The following is a 19438-nucleotide window of genomic DNA, read 5'->3' as shown; positions in this document are numbered from 1 at the left end:
AACTATTTCTTTTTGTCTACTGGATTGGGGTTTATCTTGCACCTCTTTTTAAAGGAGGCTCAGTTGTCTCATTAAATTGTTGGTTTCAGGTCTCAACAATATGTTGATGTAGGAACTCAAAGCTATAAACTTGCCCTTGCGTACTGCCTTTGCTGTGTCCCATAGGAGCTGGTAATTTGTGTGTTCATGTTTGTGGAATATCATGAACATTTGAATTTCCTTTCTAATCTCTTCTTTGACCCACTTGTGATTCAGCAGTGTCTTTTTCAGCCTCCATATGTTACCAGACTTTCTTAGGTGGCTTTTGGTGTTGAGTTCTAATTTTATTCCCTTGTGGTCTGAGAGAATGCAAGGTATAAGTTCAATTTTTCAGAATTTGGACAAGTTTGCTTTGTGGCCTAAAATGTGGTCTATTTTGGAATATGTTCCATGTGCTGCTGAGAAAAAGTATATTCTGATGGTGCTGGGTGAAATATGCAGCAGGTGTCTGTTAAATCCTATTGATCTATGCAGTTGTTTAAATCTGCAGTTTCTCTGTTGAGAAGAATAGCATGGCCCCTGCGCAAGGATGACATGCAAATTCGTGAAGCATTCCAAATTTTTACAACAAATGCTAGAGGGATTGTGGCCAGAAGGGAACCCTACTGCATTCTTGGTGGGAGTGTAAACTTGTTCAACCACTTGGAAAGCAGTGTGGAAGTTCCTCAAAGATTCCAAATACAGCTCCCCTATGACCCAGAAATCCCACTTTTGGGCATTCACCCGAATGATTACAAACAAAACCATACTAAAACTACCAGCACAACTATGTTTATTGCAGCATTATTTACCATAGGTAAGATATATAACCAACCCCGATGTCCCTCAGTAGATGAATATATCAAGAAAACGTTGTGTGTGTGTGTGTGTGTGTGTGTGTGTGTGTATGTGTGTGTGTGAATTCTATCGTCCATCAGAATGAATGACATCACCCAATTTGTTATGAAATGGAAAAACTTAGAAAAAATTATATTAACTGAAGTAAGCCACGTCCAAAGAAACATAGGTCCATGGTATCCCTTATTTGCAATAAGTAAATCTATGTCTGTGATAAGCAGAAATGGTCAAAAGCTATATGCATATGACTAGATAAGGTGATGTTAAGCTAAATGAACCTCAAGATAGGAACACAAGTGTTTTTTTTTCTTGCTGTTGTTTTTAATGCATTTATAATGTATGATGTTATTTTTTTTTTTGTTTTTTATATGGTCCTCCCACACAGCATAACCCCTGTTTTCACAGAATTTGATGTTGTTGCGCCTGCATCTTGTATATACCCTTCTCTAATTTGGGGAGGGAAAGGGAAAAAACAAAATGCTTAAATAGAGATACAGGTTGACACATTGTAACAATGACATGCACAAGGCACTATGTTGAAAAACGAACTTTACAATTTAGACGGGGTTAGGGTAGAGGGGTGGGGGACGTGAGGAGTGTACTTGTGGAAGTAGAAGGGAAGGGATGGTGGGGGAAAAACAAAGAGGAGATAACAATTTTTGATAAGAAATGTACTCATTACCTAGCTCATGTAACTGTAAACCCTCTGTAAAGTATTTTACAATAAAAAACATTTAAAACTGTTCTGAGATAGAATAGTTTATTTCTATTATTTTACCCATATAATAATGTTAACAAAGAAATTAATACAAATCACTGACCTGAAGATATTTTGAATAAGTATGTGTGTGTGTGTGTGCACACGTGCACGGGAGTGCATGTGCATGCCTGTTTGTTGGAGTGCTCAGTTTGAACTCAGGGCTTCAAGGTCTCGCTAGGCCTTTCTTCTCTAGATTGGTGAGCTAGTATAAGAGCTACATCTCCATTCCTGGCCCTTTTCTAGTTCATTTATATTTTAAAAAATAATTTTATGAATTATTTTTTGCCCTGATTGGTTTCCAACACTTATCCAAAGATCTCAAGCTCCTCAGTAGATATGCCGATTGGGCAGGAGTACAGGTGTGACCAACCAGAACAAGGCTTTAAGAATAATTTTTAAAGTAGAAGAAACTACTTCACGGAGTCTGCTTTTATCATTTCCTACTTTTAAAGCATTTTGGAGTGATTATATGTGAATTTATTTCGTTTTGGGATTCTTACAAAACAGGAAGTGATGATATTTAAAAGTTTAAGTACTTTTTTAAAAGGATACTAGAACTGTGGGACAGAAAAAATTGGGCTCTCTTTGGACCTCAATTTATAATCTCAGTCTGTGCATGATAACACAATGTCACCAATACAGTCTGTGTTGAAGACAAAATGTGGTAGAAAGCAATTACCATGTGTTGGATCTTCGTCCGTCTTTGGATGGACGGGGTCCTAGGAAAGGTAAATGCAAAGTGCTGCTGCTTGCCCCTTCCCCAGCCTCCCTTAGCCCAGGAGACAATCAGACGCAGCGGGGAGTCAAACCAAGCAGGAACTCGTTTATTAACAGGGAGCATCCCCTTTTTAAAGCAAAACACTGTGTGGGAGGGGAGGAAATGTAACCAACCAATCACTGAAAGGCCATACCTTATCATGCACCTAAGCTTCCATGAGTTGTTTACACACTGAACCTAAACAAATCCGGCTCTGCCCACTCAACTTCCTCTCAGGGCCATCTTTGCTACCTGTGTTCCACACAGATTTCCCCACACCATGGGCAATAATTGTTATGCTATTAGTTATTGGACAATATGAATATTGAATTGAGAGTCTAAGAGAATGGAGAGATTTTACCAACCATTTTTGTATTGCTGAAAGGTTTGTGGAAACGTTGACTCATTTCCTCCCTCCTGTGTGTTTTTAGGCCATGCACTTAGTTCCTTTAATTACAATTTTCTCAACACTAAAATGGGAATAACATTAGCATTATAGTAAACATTTTCTTAAAAACTAAGAGACATAAAACTGGTGAAATAATTAACATAAACTTCTATGAATGAGGTTTCAGCTTAGCCAGCAGAATTTTTGTTGTTGTTGTTGTTGGTTGTGGGGCTTGAAGTCTGGGCTTGGGCGCTGTCCCTCAGCTCTTCACTTCAAGGCTAGCACTCTACCACTTGAGCCACAGCACCATTTCCAGTTTTCTAGTGTTTTTTTTTTTTTCTTTTTTTGGAGATAAGAGTCTCACAGACTTTCATGCCCAGGCTGGCTTTGAACTGCAATCCTCAAATTTCAGCCTCCTCAGTAGCTAGGATTACAGGTATGAGCCACCAGCGCCGGCTAACAGTTGTTTTGTAATACTAAACAGAATGTGATATATATTACAGAAATCATTACATGTAATGAGAAACCAGAAATAATGTTATCCATTGACTATGCTTTGCTTCCAAGGAAGCCAGGTGGATAACTTCTCATGCTGTAAATCAAACTGGTTATCTTATGTCTTGATAGTGTAAAAATATCAAGGACAGAATAATGAAGGAATGTTGTAGACTGAGGTGAAGTCCATATGAAAATGTGCAAAACTGATAAAACATAAAAGTAACTGAGCAGTATATTGTGTTTTACATCATTTAAGTTAAATTGCAAAGATAGGGAAGACCTAGAAGAATGAATTCTCTTTTTGATATTCTATCGGTCTTTAGCAGGATGAACTCTTTCCTCATTCTAGTAGAGGCATCATCAGATAAGGAAAACTGTATATTTTGGTTGCTTCCTTCAATTTATTCTTCAGTTTAAAATCTGAATTACATGAGACCAGGAAAATTAGACACGCAGGCTTTGGAAAGAGCAATCAGCATAAAATAAATAATATATATATAGCCGTATAAAAGGTCTAACTAAATTGAGTTATATAGTCTCAAGCATAAACACAAAATGATTTTAGCAATGTCATGTTATTAAATATTGAAAAATATTAGGAGTTGCTCATTTTGTCTTTCTACTACCTTGAATTAATTATAGATTTTCTATATAGAGATTACTGATGAGATTAACAAGGAACTTGATTAAAAATGGACAAAAGTTCTAAATAGACATGTTTTCCAAATAGCCCTGAAAATCACCAGTGGGTTTAAAAAGTTGTGTTTAATAACACTTCTATACTAGCTTAATGCTTTCTGAACAGAAGTCATTAGACAAATGCAATTCAAAATTAGTATGATACTACTTCATAACTATTATAATTCTTATCAAAAACAAAATCAAAGGAACTTGGTGTGGTGGTAAAGGCTTGTAATTCCAAGCATTTGGGAGGTTGGAGTAAGAGGATTTGAGTCTAAGGCTAGTCTGGGGTATTCCACATAGTAAAAATCTGTTCTTTTAAAAACCTCAAAAGGTAATAAAGTTGGTGAGAGTGTGGAGAAAAGGAACTTTTCTACACTCTGTCAAAATACAGGGTAGTGTTCTTGTTGTAGAAAGTAGTATACATTTTTCTAAAGAAATGCAAAGTTGAAATACCATCTGCCCCACCAATAACATGATTATTTCTTTCTGGGTAACTCATAAATATATCTGTAGTTCATTGTTATTCATATTATTCACAACAGGCAAGATATAAATTGAAGGTAAGTGTTCAACTACAGACTAATAAAGCAACTTTGGTGCATGCACAAATACAGTTTTCTGTTTCATCCTTAAAATAGCAAGAGACTTCGCCCATTATCCACAACTTACAATGACCTGAAGGATGTATTCTAAATGAAGAAAAATGTTGTTTTCTGATCTTTATAAAACCACACACACACACACACACACACACACAAAACCTAAAACAACAGAGAAATTTTTCAAAAAGTAAAGCAAACTGCAATTGCTGGGACATTTAGGTCACAATATAGATGATAGTAGATATATAGGATGACCAAGTATAGAGTTGTAATGTACAACATGAGCATACAGGGGACAACACTGGACTTACATAGGAATGAAGCTAAATAAATAGGAATTGTTCTTTATTTTAGGTTGCTCTTTTAGTTTTTCTTCCTTCAGTAATGGATCAGCTGAACATAATTCTTTAAATATACCTGCCTGTTTTCAGAAACAATAACAAAAATATAGCAATGATGTATGCTCAACATAAAAAAATGTCAAATTAAAATACATGAGATTATCCTTGATATGAACTAATTATTAAAAAATAAGGGAACCCATGGGACTTATGTCTCTTTAAGTCTGGCTTACTTCACTTAATGTGATTTTTCCAAGATCTTCCATTATCTTACAAATGCTGTGGTATCATTATTTCTGATGGAAGCATAGTATTCCATGTGTATGCATGGGTGCATGTGTGTGTGTTACATTTTCATGAGCCATTCATCTACTGAGGGGCAACTGGGTTGATTCCATCTATGTGTGTGTGTGTTACATTTTCTTGAGACATTCATCTACTGAGGGGCAAATGGATTGATTCCATCTTAGCTATGGTAAATAACACAGTGATAAACATAATTGTGCTGGTAGTTTTAGTGTGGCCTTGTTTGTGGTCACTTGAGTAAATGCCCAGAAGTGTGATTAGTGGGTAATAGGGGAGTATTATTGTGTACATCAAGGATAATCTTAGTAGATGAACAGAATAGCTCAATTGCTATGTACATATGACCATATAAGGTGATTCCAAGTGAAATGAACTCAAAGACAGGAATTTTACTATAACATAGGAAGTAATAAACTACCATACAGATTTTTCAGCCTCACGTCAGTCACTGAAAAGGGAAAACAAAATGCGCAATCAGTAAACCAATTAAGAAAAAATAGAAAACTAAACAATTAAGGTGGAGAGATGACTTGGACCAAGAATAACAGATGACACAACTAGGAAACAAATAAAGCAGGTAGGTTTAAAAAGAATTACCCACAGTTCTATTAAATATTTTTATATCAAAATTTGTTAGAACTATACTTCAAATCACAGTTTAATAGTATATAATTTTAATAATAGGATACTTATTATTGAATTCTTAATATTGAATGTTTAATATACAATTTTAGTAGCTATAGAAAAGAAGAAAGTGAATCTAATTTTAATGATATATTTCATGAATTGTAAAATTGAGAAGCATTAGAATTTAAACAAATGATATATCATTATTGTTTCATATCTGTGAATTAATGTATTAAAGCAAAGTGTATTTTACACTTAGCACTCATCTTAACATCAAATAATACATTATTGCACATGATTCTTGGTATGAGCTGGAAGGATTCATCACTATGGTAAAATTTGCACCACACTACATGAGGGTATGACTCATCTCATCAAGCTTAAATTCTAGAAATTTGATTTCTACATGCATGTTACCTGTCTAGGTGGCATCTATAAAATTATATACAATTATATACACGAGGAGTATTTCAGATGATACATAAAAGTCATATTCTTTAATTAAATTTTTATTATTTTGTACCAAATAAATACTTATAGAGATACTGAATTTCTGAGTAGATGATAGTGTATGTGTGCCAGATTATACATATTGAGGCTTATTTTATATTCTTGACAGTTGCATTTAATTTTGCATAAGAGGTTAAGTGTATTACATTGGATATATGAAACTAAACTGAATATTTATTCCATTAATCCTATGAAACTTGTCTAATCCCAATATAAATTACCCATGTGTTTGAAGTAATGAAAACAACAACAGATATAAGCAAGATAAATCAGTCTGTATTAGACAAGTACTTTCACCTTTATTTTAATAGTTGGTCCTCTTATACACTACAGAATATTCTTGGGAAAATGTATTCCAGGCTGTCCACAACTGCAGAATATTACGGTTTGATCTTTCATAAGAGAAGGAAGGAAGGGGAAGCTTCTTTCCAAAATTTTGCTCCAAAGGATGTGATCTGTTTTATGGAGGTGAGTTAGAAATGAACATTTTTCACAGTCAACCTTGAGAAGCCATCTTGATAGACCATTTCTGTAAGTGGTTACAGAGGATTATTCCTGGATTTCCAAGGATGCCAGATTGCCTCATTTTGAGACAATTAAAAGAGGAATATAGTCAGCAGATCATTGGGGACCAGAGAAGCTAATACATGGAAGAGTAATCCTAGACCTCTAAAAATCAAACAAACAAACAAAAAACTCCAGTAAGCACTGCCAGTCAAGGCTGCTATCACAGCCTGCATGAAATCAGGCGAAAAACAGAAGTTGAGAGTAATTTAGGTGATAAATAAGATATTTTTGATGAGGCAGACTGAAATGAGACGCCACAGAGAGGGTCATAAAGACTGATCAGAGAGATTAAAATTGGTCACACAAAGATTGGAAAATAGTATTCCTTGTAGAACAAATAAATCATAGAAGTCCTGTGCATGTAAGAACAAGACAGCAGACCACATTCCAGAAATGCACTTTTTCTTAGACAGCAGCTTAATGAATTGTCAATGGAAATCTTTGAATTCTTAAATATTTGACCACATGTGGAAGAAGGCCAATTGCTGAAGAGAAAGAAAATATCACTCTGTTAGGAGGTCCAATATCACATTAGGAAGTAATAAAGGACAGATTTGTAATAAAAGGAGAAAGCAATTATTCCAAATGAGGTTTTCATTTGTTTTGATGTAAATGTTCTTGATTTAGGGGCTAGCAATTACCATATAATTGATCCAGTCCCTGAAATGAGTTGATATTGACTGCAGTATTCCCACATGAAGGAAAGTTTACAAATGTCTGATGAAATGAGTCAAGAATGAAGTGTTCTAATAGCGATATCTGAGGTTTAGACACAGGCGAAGAGGTGGATTTTTTTTTTTTTATAAAATTCCCCCATTTTTAGACTGGTGCCAGTGGCTCACAGCTGTAATCCGAGCTACTCAGGAAGCTGAGATCTGAGGACTGCTGTTCAAAGCCAGCCTGGGCAGGAAAGTCCCGGAGACTCATCTCCAATTAACCACCAGAAAACCAGAAGTGGTACTGTAGTTCAAGAAGTAGAGCACTCACCTTGAGTTGAAGAGCTCATAGACAGTGGCTAAGCATAGACTTCAAGCCCCTCAACCAACAACAACAACAACAAAAAAAAATCTTATTTTGGACTGCCTACAGCTTTGCCTAGCATTCAACAAAGAAGCCAGTTCATCACCCACTACATTCAAGTCCTATCCTAGCTGCTGCGAATAGAATGATTTGGTATCTTATGTCAAAAGGTTCATAGTTGGGGAAACAAATACCAGCAGTGGTAACTTTTTTTCCAGTCCTTGAACTCTGGGCCTGGACCCTGAACATTGTTATACTGGTAGCTTTCATGTGAGCTTGTTTATTATTTATTGGATTACTTTCCGTGACAGGAATTATGAGGACATAAGGGAAATCTATGTTTAGTCTTTTGAGAAAAGTCCATACAACATTCCTGAGTGGTTGAACAAGTTTAATTTCCCTCCAACAGTGTAATAGATTTCCCATTTGGCTACATCCCTGACAGCATTCGCTATTGTCAGTTTTCTTGATAATGGCCATTCTATCTGGGAAGATGTAGATTCTGTCTTGCACTTGTAGATTTGTAGGCACCTTCTACCTACCATAAATGAATAAATTTATGAAACCTATATTGCTCTGAGTGTGCATTCCTTTCTCTTTTCTCTTAGTATAATTTTCCTAAACCTTATGAGATGTTGTGATGTTAATACATGTGGTTACAGTGACAGTTCGGGCTGTCCAGTGGTATTTTGAATTGTCTCTGAGTATGGATGTGGCTGTCTCCAATGTATACTTCTGTTCCTGCTTTTTCCCATGTGGACTTTATTTTCCACACTGTAGCTGTGCTTTTGAATATGTTGGCCAACACAGTCACAGCAGTCACCTGCCTGGCTCGGTAACTTTTTATAGATTTCTGTTTTCTTGTGAAGACAGTATAAAATCTTCTTTTGAATTGTATATCTATATATAATTATAGCTGACTTGGTGTGACCTTTTAGAAGTGGAGTACCTGCTAGGACTCTAAATCTCTATTAGGGAAAGTAACGGTAATTTCCTGTTTTTATTCTGCCATTGTTTTTCCTATTCGTCAGATTTATTTTATATATTGTTGATTGTTTCACATAATTTAGGATTTGTGATGTTTGTATCAGGTTATTTTTGTTTTTTGTTTGCGTTACTTTGAAATAATGATTTCAGGCTTGTATGAAGAGACAGTAATAATATGAAATTTATTTTATTACATTGAAAGAAAGATAGCAGACATTTTAACCTATTTGTTTGCTACAAGTAAATTAATATTAAACAAAGCTAATTAAAGTAATTACTTATTTACTCTTCAGAGGATGAATATAGAATTCTTGGATATCTTGGAGGAAAAACTTTAGACTCATTACAACTGACGCCTTACATTGAAATTACTGGCTAAACTTTCTTCTTCAGAAAGGCAAAAGCTCCATTTCTTTCATGTTAGTATTATAAAATCATAATAACTGCAGGTTGAATTGTTTTCCTCTGCTAATTTCAATTGCATTCTTCATCCATTAGGTATGTAGGGTTTTGAATGACCAAGTCCTTAAAATACCTATATTGCTTATATTGTGATGTAAATCTCAGTAATATTAATATGAATTTAACTTTGAGTCTCATCTTGAGCTACATGCAGTATCAAGCAAGAAACCTGACTATTTTACTCTTTTCTGTTTAATCAATAAATCCATTCTCTTTAGAAATATGTTCTGATCTTTTATATTGATGCAATAAACATCATGTATTTCTAGTACATTTAATGAAATAAATATAAAGTTTAGAACAGGAAGAAACCACACATCATTTTAAAGTCAATCCTTGGGGACTATTTTATATATAAAAATAAAAACAGTGCAATGCACATGTTTATACATAGATAATCTAATGGTTAAGTCAATTAGACACAAGAACTACCACATCAAGTCTCACTATACTTAAAGCCACCAAAATATTAGTGTTTATGACTATCACTCATTTTTAGAAAATGACAAGTCACAACAAAGTTTATATTATATTCCAAATTTAAAAAATGAAAATGACACCCAGATTTGCTGTCAATATCCTCTTTCCTGTAAGACAATTTATTCAGCAGAGAAAAAAAAGTAAGGGTTTGTCACATAGAATGATAGATGTAGAAGCAGATTGTCTTTTCTTAAGATGATAAGTATATGCAAATCATGTGATTTATTCAAAGATACTAAAAAAATTCATGAGAGGATTAGTGATCAGAAGTGATAGGTAAAAGAGTATGTTGGAAGATGGCAGAGGAGAAGCTGGAGGATAAACGAGCTCTAGCATAGAAAGGAGTTTCAGTGTTCTAGTGAACAGTCCTAAGAAAGAAAATCACACCAAGTGTGCCATCACAGGACAGAGAGTTAGGCCAGAGAGGGAAAATCCAGGCAAGGAGACAGACCTGAATACTTGCCAGCAGCCTCGGCTGCAGCAGTGGCAGCGGTGGCCATAGCCGACATACCTGCAACAGAGAGTCCCGGACGAAGGCACCAGATGTGGTGGACAAGCGGATTCTACTCAACACCAGCAAGAACTGACAAGGAGCAGAAATTTTCATCCTGTAGGTCTCAGATCAGAGATTGAAAGACCCCAGTTAATGCCAGCCCACTAGATACCCCAGAAAAAGTGCTGTGCTGTCCCTGCCCTGCGAAACTATGTAAAAAAAAAAAAAAAAAAAGAGGGTGAGGCAGAATGTTGTGGCCAGGCCGTTATCAGCAAGCTCCACTGAGTCAACCCCCTGTGGGGCAAGTACAGACATGTCAGCTAAGCTCCACTGACCTTGCCTAACCCGCTCGCCTGACTCAAATCTACCAATCCCCACCCTAAGCCTGACTCAAAATTAGCCAATCAACACCCTGTAACCACCTGTAACCATGCATCTCGCTTCTGTTACCCTGCTTCCAGCTGTCCACAAAAAGGGATGCTTTCATGTGCCCCGGCGCGCAAGTCTCCCGATAGACTTTGTCGCCCTGGGTACCCGTGTAAAAGCAGGTTCCCAGCCACCGACCCAAACCTTATGGATCTTGAGGTCGTGTGTATCTGGGAGCCTGGGCATGCCTGAATAAACCTCTTGCTGATTGCATCTGCACAAGTGGTCTCGCTGTTCCTTGGGAGAGGGTCTCTTCAGATTAAAAGGCGCCCAGATCACCTGGGGTCTTTCATCTGGGGGCTCGTCCGGGATCAAGACCCATACCCAGGGATCACCGACCCATTTCCGGGAGGTAAGCTGGCCAGCGTCTGTGTGTTGTCTGTAGTTAAGTTGTGTTGTCAATTACTGTGCGCTTGCGATTCTGTGAGTCGGCCGTGCTCGTTTGACTTTGGCGGACCCGAGGAGGAGCTGACGCGCTCGTACTCCCGACCGCAGCCCCCAGGAGACGTCCTGGAGGTGTTTGGGGTCTGAAAAAGTGGCCCATTTGTTTTCTGGAACCCGGTCCATTTGGACGCGTGGTTCATTTGGGAGACGAGAGATCTGGACTCTCAACACAGTCTCCATTTGATTTCTACTTTCGGTTTGCTGCCGAAACCGCGCAGCGAAAAATAAGTGTAGTCTGTGTTTGTTTTATTTTGTTTGTGTCTGCTTTGAGATTCACTATGGGACAAACTGTCACAATCCCCCTTAGCCTTACTTTACAGCACTGGAAGGATGTTCAAGTCACAGCCAGCAATCTTTCGGTAGAAATCCGGAAGAGAAAATGGACGACCTTCTGTTCATCAGAATGGCCCACCTTCAATGTTGATTGGCCACAAGAAGGAACCTTTAACTTGACTATTGTTTTGCAGGTTAAGGCCAAAATAATGGACCCAGGACCACATGGACACCCATACCAGGTCCCTTATATTGTTACCTGGGAGGCTCTTGTTTTAGACCCTCCCCCTTGGATTAAGCCCTTTTTATTCGCCCTAAACCTCAAAGCCCCTACCCCCTTAACCATCCCATCTGCCCCCCAGCTTTCTCTCCCACTCCTTCCTTCCCCAACTCCCCATCCCCCTCCACATACTTCACTTTACCCAGCCCTTGTTCCTTTAAAAAATAAAAAGCAGGCTCCAGAAAAGGACAGGCCTACTGCCCCAAAGGTTTTACCACCGGGGGAAGACGTCCTGCTGGACTTACTGACCGAGGATCCGCCACCCTATCAAGGGGCCGCTCCCCAACCTCCGGGAGCGGAAGCTGCCGCTCCTCAACCACCCGCCGACCCTGCACCATCCCCAATAGCTGGCCGGCTCCGAGAACGCCGAGAGCAGGCCACAGACTCTGCCACCACCTCTCGAGCCTTCCCCTTGCGCGCGGGGTTGGGTGGGCAGCTACAGTACTGGCCTTTCTCAGCTTCCGACTTGTATAACTGGAAAAATAATAATCCTCCCTTTAGCCAAGATCCCTCCAAATTAACTTCTTTAATTGAATCTATCTTGGTAACTCATCAACCCACTTGGGATGATTGCCAACAGCTATTACAGGTACTGCTGACTACTGAGGAAAAACAACGCGTTTTTCTCGAAGCAAGGAAAAACGTCCCAGGAGAAAATGGGCGTCCCACTCAACTACCCAATGAGATAAACGCTGCTTTTCCCTTGGAACAGCCAAACTGGGACTTCAATACACCTGAAGGTAGGAACCACCTACGCCTTTATCGCCAGTTGCTATTAGCGGGTCTCCATGGGCCGCTCGGCGTCCCACCAATTTGGCTCAGGTTAAGCAGATAGTTCAGAAAGGAGAAGAATCGCCCTCGGCTTTCCTTGAACGTCTTAAGGAGGCGTACCGCATTTACACTCCTTATGACCCTGAGGATCCGGGACAGGCTACAAATGTCGCCATGTCTTTCATTTGGCAGTCAGCTCCAGATATCAGAAAGAAATTAGAAAGGCAGGAAAATCTCCAGACACTATCCCTACACGACTTGCTCAAGGAAGCCGAACGTATTTATAATAAAAGAGAAACTCCAGAAGAAAAGGAGGAAAGGCTTAGAAAGGAAGCAGAAGAAAGGGAGAGTGCACGTGACCGTAAAAGAACTAAAGAAATGAGTAAGTTACTGGCCACCATAGTGACAGGACAGAAACAGGATAGACAGAAGGGAGACCGCCGAGGTACCCAAATAGAAAAAGATCAATGTGCATACTGTAAAGAAAAGGGGCATTGGGCGAGAGACTGCCCAAAGAATCCCAGGAGACCTCAAAGACCAAGACCTCAGACATCCCTGCTCACCTTAGACGACTAGGGGGGTCCAGGCCAGGAGCCCCCCCCCTGAGCCTAGGATAACTCTGGAAGTTGGGGGGCAACCCGTCACCTTCCTGGTGGACACGGGGTCCCAACACTCGGTGCTGACCACAACCTCCGGACATCTGAGTAACCGATCAGCCTGGGTCCAAGGAGCCACTGGAAGGAAGCGGGTACCGATGGACCACCGACCGTAAGGTACAGTTGGCTACCGGTAAGGTGACGCATACTTTCTTGCATGTTCCCGACTGCCCCTATCCCCTACTGGGAAGAGACTTGCTTACTAAACTGAGGGCACAAATTCATTTCGAAGAAACTGGGGCACACATTACTGGACCCAAAGGACAGTCATTGCACGTACTAACTCTCGGGATAGAGGATGAGTACAGGTTGTATGAACAAGAAAAGAGCAAAGAAGACCCGTATATACACCCCTGGGTGCAAAAATTCCCACAAGCTTGGGCTGAGACGGGAGGTATGGGCTTAGCCATCCACCAGGCTCCTTTAGTTATTCTACTAAAAGCTGCTGCCTCGCCTATATCCATAAAGCAATACCCGTTGTCCCAAGAAGCCCGCCGGGGAATTCGCCCTCACATAAAGCGACTGCTAGAGCAAGGAATACTAACTCCCTGCCAGTCTCCTTGGAAAACCCCGCTCCTTCCAGTCAAAAAGCCGGGAACTCAAGACGATAGACCAGTACAGGACTTGAGAGAAGTCAATAAGCGGGTCGAGGACATCCACCCCACGGTCCCTAATCCATACAACCTACTAAGTGGACTGCCCCCTACTCACGTCTGGTACACCGTTCTGGATCTAAAGGACGCGTTTTTTTGTTTGCGGATCCATCCTAGTAGTCAGCTCATTTTTGCCTTCGAATGGAAAGATCCAGAATTGGGAGTATCAGGGCAATTGACTTGGACTAGGTTACCCCAGGGATTTAAAAACAGCCCTACACTATTTGATGAGGCGTTACATCGGGACCTAGCCGACTTTAGAATTCAACATCCAACCTTAATATTGTTCCAGTATGTAGATGATCTGTTACTGGCAGCACAGACACAGGAGGACTGTATATCAGGGACTGAAGACCTCTTGCAGGCCCTGGGTACCATAGGATACAGGGCCTCCGCAAAAAAGGCGCAAATTTGCCAGAAACAGGTCACATATTTAGGATACCAGATCAAGGATGGGCAGAGATGGCTGACTGAGTCTCGCAAACGGGCAATTATGAATATTGCCCCACCCCAGAGTCCAAAACAACTGCGGGAGTTTCTGGGTACAGCTGGATTTTGCCGTCTATGGATCCCCGGCTTCACGGAGATGGCCGCCCCTCTGTACCCGCTGACAAAACCAGGGACGCTGTTCGCCTGGGGAGAGACTCAACAAAAGGCCTTCCAAAACATCAAGGAGGCCCTTTTACACTCCCCGGCCTTAGGGTTGCCAGACTTAACCAAACCTTTTGAGCTATTCGTAGATGAGAGACAAGGGTACGCAAAAGGAGTCCTGACCCAGAAGCTGGGACCCTGGAGACGCCCTGTGGCTTATCTCTCCAAAAAGCTGGATCCGGTTGCTTCCGGTTGGCCCCCATGCTTGCGGATGGTAGCGGCGATTGCAGTTCTGGTAAAAGACTCGGGTAAGCTCACACTGGGACAGCCGCTTATTATTCTGGCCCCACATGCCATAGAGGCCCTGGTCAAACAACCACCAGACCGCTGGCTTTCTAACGCCCGCATGACACACTACCAAGCCATGCTTCTAGATAAAGACAGAATACAGTTCGGGCCTATAGTGACTTTAAGCCCAGCCACCCTGCTACCACAACCGGGGGAGGCGGAACCCCATGACTGCTTGCAGATCCTGGCCGAAGTACATGGAACTAGACCTGACTTGACCGACCAGCCTCTCCGAGATGCCGATTTCACCTGGTACACAGATGGGAGCAGCTTCTTGGACAATGGGGAGCGGAAGGCCGGAGCAGCTGTTACCACCGAAACTGAGGTAGTTTGGGCCGAGAAACTTCCGCCTGGAACATCAGCACAGCGCGCCCAGCTGATCGCCCTAACCCACGCACTCAAGATGGCTAAAGGCAAGAAACTCAATGTTTACACCGCCCATGTACATGGTGAAATCTATCACAGGCGGGGTTTACTGACCTCAGAGGGCAAGGAAGTTAAAAACAAGCCTGAAATCTTGGGCCTGCTTGAGGTCTTGTTCCTGCCCCCAAAACTGAGCATTATGCATTGTCCGGGACACCAAAAAAGACAGACCCCGGAAGCAAGAGGCAATCGACTGGCTGATGAAGTGGCCCGAGAAGCAGCGCTAAGAGGGACTCTAAAAACCCCGGTCCTTCCAGTAGCGGCTAAGCCCCAGACAAAAAGACTCAGTCCACTCCCTTACAGCCCAGAGGACATGAACGACCTAAAGAAAATGGGGGCCACCTTTAACCCCGAAAAAGAAATTTGGACTTATAATGAAAAAATAGTTTGGCCAAGAAAGTGGACTCACCAGATGATAGACCGCCTCCACAAATTAACCCATCTCAGCAACCGAAAAATGAAGACCCACCTTGATCGAGAAGAGGGACTAAGGTATCTCCTGGGAAAAGAGGACAGTTTACAATTGGTGACAGATCAGTGCACAATATGTGCACGCGTCAACGCCGGAAAGACTAAGGTAGGACTAGGAGTGCGGGTACGGGGACAACGACCGGGGACCCACTGGGAGATCGACTTCACAGAAATAAAACCTGGAATGTATGGATACAAGTACCTCCTAGTGTTCGTGGACACATTTTCAGGCTGGGTGGAAGCCTTCCCTACCAAACAAGAAACCTCCAGAGTGGTAACCAAGAAACTAATGGAGGAAATTTTTCCCCGGTACGGTATGCCACAGGTACTAGGGACTGACAATGGGCCCGCGTTCATCTCCCAGGTAAGTCAGCTGGTGGCCAAACTGCTGGGGATTGATTGGAAATTACATTGTGCTTACAGACCCCAGAGTTCAGGACAGGTAGAAAGAATGAATAGAACAATTAAGGAGACTTTAACTAAATTAACGCTTGCAACTGGCATGAAGGACTGGGTGTTCCTCCTACCCCTAGCCCTTTATGGCGCCCGCAATACCCTAGGCCCCCATGGCCTCACCCCTTTTGAAATTCTGTATAGAGCCCCCCCACCTGCTATTAACTTCTTTGACCCAAACATCTCTGACTTTGCTAATAGCCCCTCTTTGCAAGCTCACTTACAGGCACTCCAGATCGTCCAGCAGAAAGTCTGGAAACCTCTGGCGGCAATATACCAAGATCACCAGAGCCATCCCGTCTTGCCTCATCGCTTCCAGATAGGAGATTCCGTGTGGGTCCGCCGTCACCAGACAAAGAATTTGGAACCCCGGTGGAAAGGCCCGTATATCGTCCTCCTCACCACTCCTATGGCTGTAAAGGTAGACGGAATCGCCGCCTGGATCCACGCGTCCCACGTCAAGGCGGCCCGGGCCCCGGAGGAAACCTCAGAGACCCCAGCCTGGAAAATACAGCGCACTCAAAACCCCCTGAAGATAAGATTTACTCGAACATGATTCCCCTCTTTTGTCTTTTGCTATCTCAATTGTGCCTCACCTCTCCCAACCCACATCAGCCCATACAACAAACTTGGCAGATCATATCTGGTACTGTAGATACAATTTGGCAGATTAGCTCTGGGGACCATCCCTGGGGAACTTGGTGGCCGGACCTTACTCCTGATGTTTGCCAATTAGTGGCCGGAGTAACTTCAGGAGGCTGGGATATACCTGATTCCTATTCTACTAACATTCCCTCAGGCTGCCCCGATCTTTCGCTTTCAACCCGTGATGATGTCGGCTGCTGTTCACATCACAAAAGAAAACAACTAGCCGAACAGGATTTCTATGTCTGTCCTCGGGACGGTAGGTCCCGAGCTACTGCCAACAGATGTGAATCTGTAGATACTTACTATTGTGCCTCATGGGGTTGTGAAACAACGGGAGATGCGTACTGGATACCTAGCTCCTCCGAGGATTTAATCAATGTTAAAAAAGGGCACCCATGGGCCACTTCATGTGAGACCAATGCCACCTGTATGCCCCTAAAAATTTCCTTTACGGATAAAGGTAAAGTCTTACTCCCTTCCTTATGGATGAGCGGCAGGCAGTGGGGACTGAGATGGTATTTAGGCGGACTAGACCTAGGGGTAATATTTCAAATTAAGTTACGAAGAGATACGACCCCTGTATTACCCATCGGGCCCAACCCAATCTTGTCAGACCACAGGGCCCCCGCCATCAAAAACCCCACTAGGACTTCCATTGCCCCCACCATCAGAAACCCCACTAGGACTTCCATTGCCCCTGCAATTCCTTCTTATCCCCCGTTGGCCTCCACAGCCGCCCCGACCTTATTTGGGACAGAAGATAGGCTCATTAACCTGGTTAAAGGGGCTTATGCCACCCTAAACCATTCCGACCCCAACCGCACTGACAACTGTTGGCTTTGTCTAGCCCCTAGCCCTCCTTACTATGAAGGCATTGCTGTAAATATTAATTTTACTAACCACACCAGCCCTCCTACCATTTGTAATTCTTTGCCCAGCCATCAGCTGACCCTTCCAGAAGTGTCAGGCAGTGGAGTATGTTTAGGTAACGTTCCTTCATCCCACAAAATCCTATGCAATTTAACTCAGACAGTCCCTACTGGGTCCTATTACTTGGTTCCCCAGGATGGACTTTATTGGGCTTGTAACACCGGCCTCACCCCATGTGTGTCAGCAGCTGTCTTTAACCGAAGCCAGGATTATTGTGTACTTGTACAAGTTTGGCCCCGTATCACCTACCATCCTGATGACTTTGTCCTACGGTATTTTGAGGACCCTATACACAGGAACAAAAGAGAACCTGTAACCATTACCTTAGCTGTTCTCTTAGGTCTTGGAGGAATATCAGCCAGAATCCCAACAGGAACCACAGCCCTGATGAAGGCAGATCAGTACATGCTCCTCCAACAGGCTATGAATGATGACCTAAAAGCCCTAGAAAAGTCCGTCCGGACACTAACTGACTCCGTAAGCTCTTTAGCCGAGGTAGTCCTTCAAAATCAAAGGGGGTTGGATTTGCTCTTTCTTAAGGAAGGGGGCCTATGTGCAGCCTTAAAGGAAGAATGTTGTTTTTATGCTAACAAAACAGGAGTGGTAATCAAGACCCTAGATAAACTTAAAGAAAGATTAGACAAAAGACAGCGAGAATTGACATCCCAACAAAGCTGGTACGAAGGATTATGGAACAAGTCCCCATGGTTCACTACTCTATTATCCTCCCTGATGGGGCCACTGATACTACTAATGCTAATTCTTACCTTAGGCCCTTGCATTATAAACCGCTTGATACAATTTGTAAAAGATCGCCTATCAGTAGTACAGGCCCTGGTGCTAACACAACAATACCATCAACTTAAAACAGCAGAGGAAACCCCGGTTGAATGAAGGATTTCATTCAGACAAAAGAAAATGGGGGAATGAAAGACCCCAGTTAATGCTAGCCCACTAGATACCCCAGAAAAAGTGCTGTGCTGTCCCTGCCCTGCGAAACTATGTAAAAAAAAAAAAAAAAAAAAAGAGGGTGAGGCAGAATGTTGTGGCCAGGCCGTTATCAGCAAGCTCCACTGAGTCAACCCCCTGTGGGGCAAGTACAGACATGTCAGCAAGCTCCACTGACCTTGCCTAACCCGCTCGCCTGACTCAAATCTACCAATCCCCACCCTAAGCCTGACTCAAAATTAGCCAATCAACACCCTGTAACCACCTGTAACCATGCATCTCGCTTCTGTTACCCTGCTTCCAGCTGTCCACAAAAAGGGATGCTTTCATGTGCCCCGGCGCGCAAGTCTCCCGATAGACTTTGTCACCCTGGGTACCCGTGTAAAAGTAGGTTCCCAGCCACCGACCCAAACCTTATGGATCTTGAGGTCGTGTGTATCTGGGAGCCTGGGCATGCCTGAATAAACCTCTTGCTGATTGCATCTGCACAAGTGGTCTCGCTGTTCCTTGGGAGAGGGTCTCTTCAGATTAAAAGGCGCCCAGATCACCTGGGGTCTTTCAAGATGACCCAGGAACTGACTCTGGCTTGAGTAGAAGCCTGACATCCTCACTCTTTCTCAGGGAGCATAGGAGGGAAGGTCACCCCTTCCCCCCACTAGGGGGATCTCCATCTTTGATACTGACAAACGCCTGGCAGAGCAGCTAGCCCCAACTCAGGCCTTTGAAGAAAACAAGAGTCATTTAGCAGGTCACAGGACCCTAATC

The 19438-nt window shown here is 42.2% G+C and overlaps 1 protein-coding gene and 1 pseudogene across 1 annotated transcript; both read left to right on the top strand.

Annotated features, from left to right (window-relative positions):
• The first annotated feature begins 509 nt into the window (after nucleotides 1-509).
• On the top strand, nucleotides 510-603 carry LOC122099509 (annotated as a pseudogene).
• Nucleotides 604-11506: 10903 nt separating this feature from the next.
• LOC122099480 lies at nucleotides 11507-16703 on the top strand. The gene is given in 4 exon segments (XM_042670065.1): nucleotides 11507-12370; nucleotides 12526-13124; nucleotides 13126-13306; nucleotides 13308-16703. Coding segments are annotated over 4 exon segments (5040 nt in total).
• The last annotated feature ends 2735 nt before the right edge of the window (nucleotides 16704-19438 follow it).

The sequence above is a fragment of the Dipodomys spectabilis genome, unplaced genomic scaffold, assembly GCF_019054845.1.
Source record: "Dipodomys spectabilis isolate Male_0828 unplaced genomic scaffold, ASM1905484v1 ptg000516l, whole genome shotgun sequence".
Taxonomy (NCBI): domain Eukaryota; kingdom Metazoa; phylum Chordata; class Mammalia; order Rodentia; family Heteromyidae; genus Dipodomys; species Dipodomys spectabilis.
This window is presented reverse-complemented; position numbering and strand designations above follow the sequence as displayed.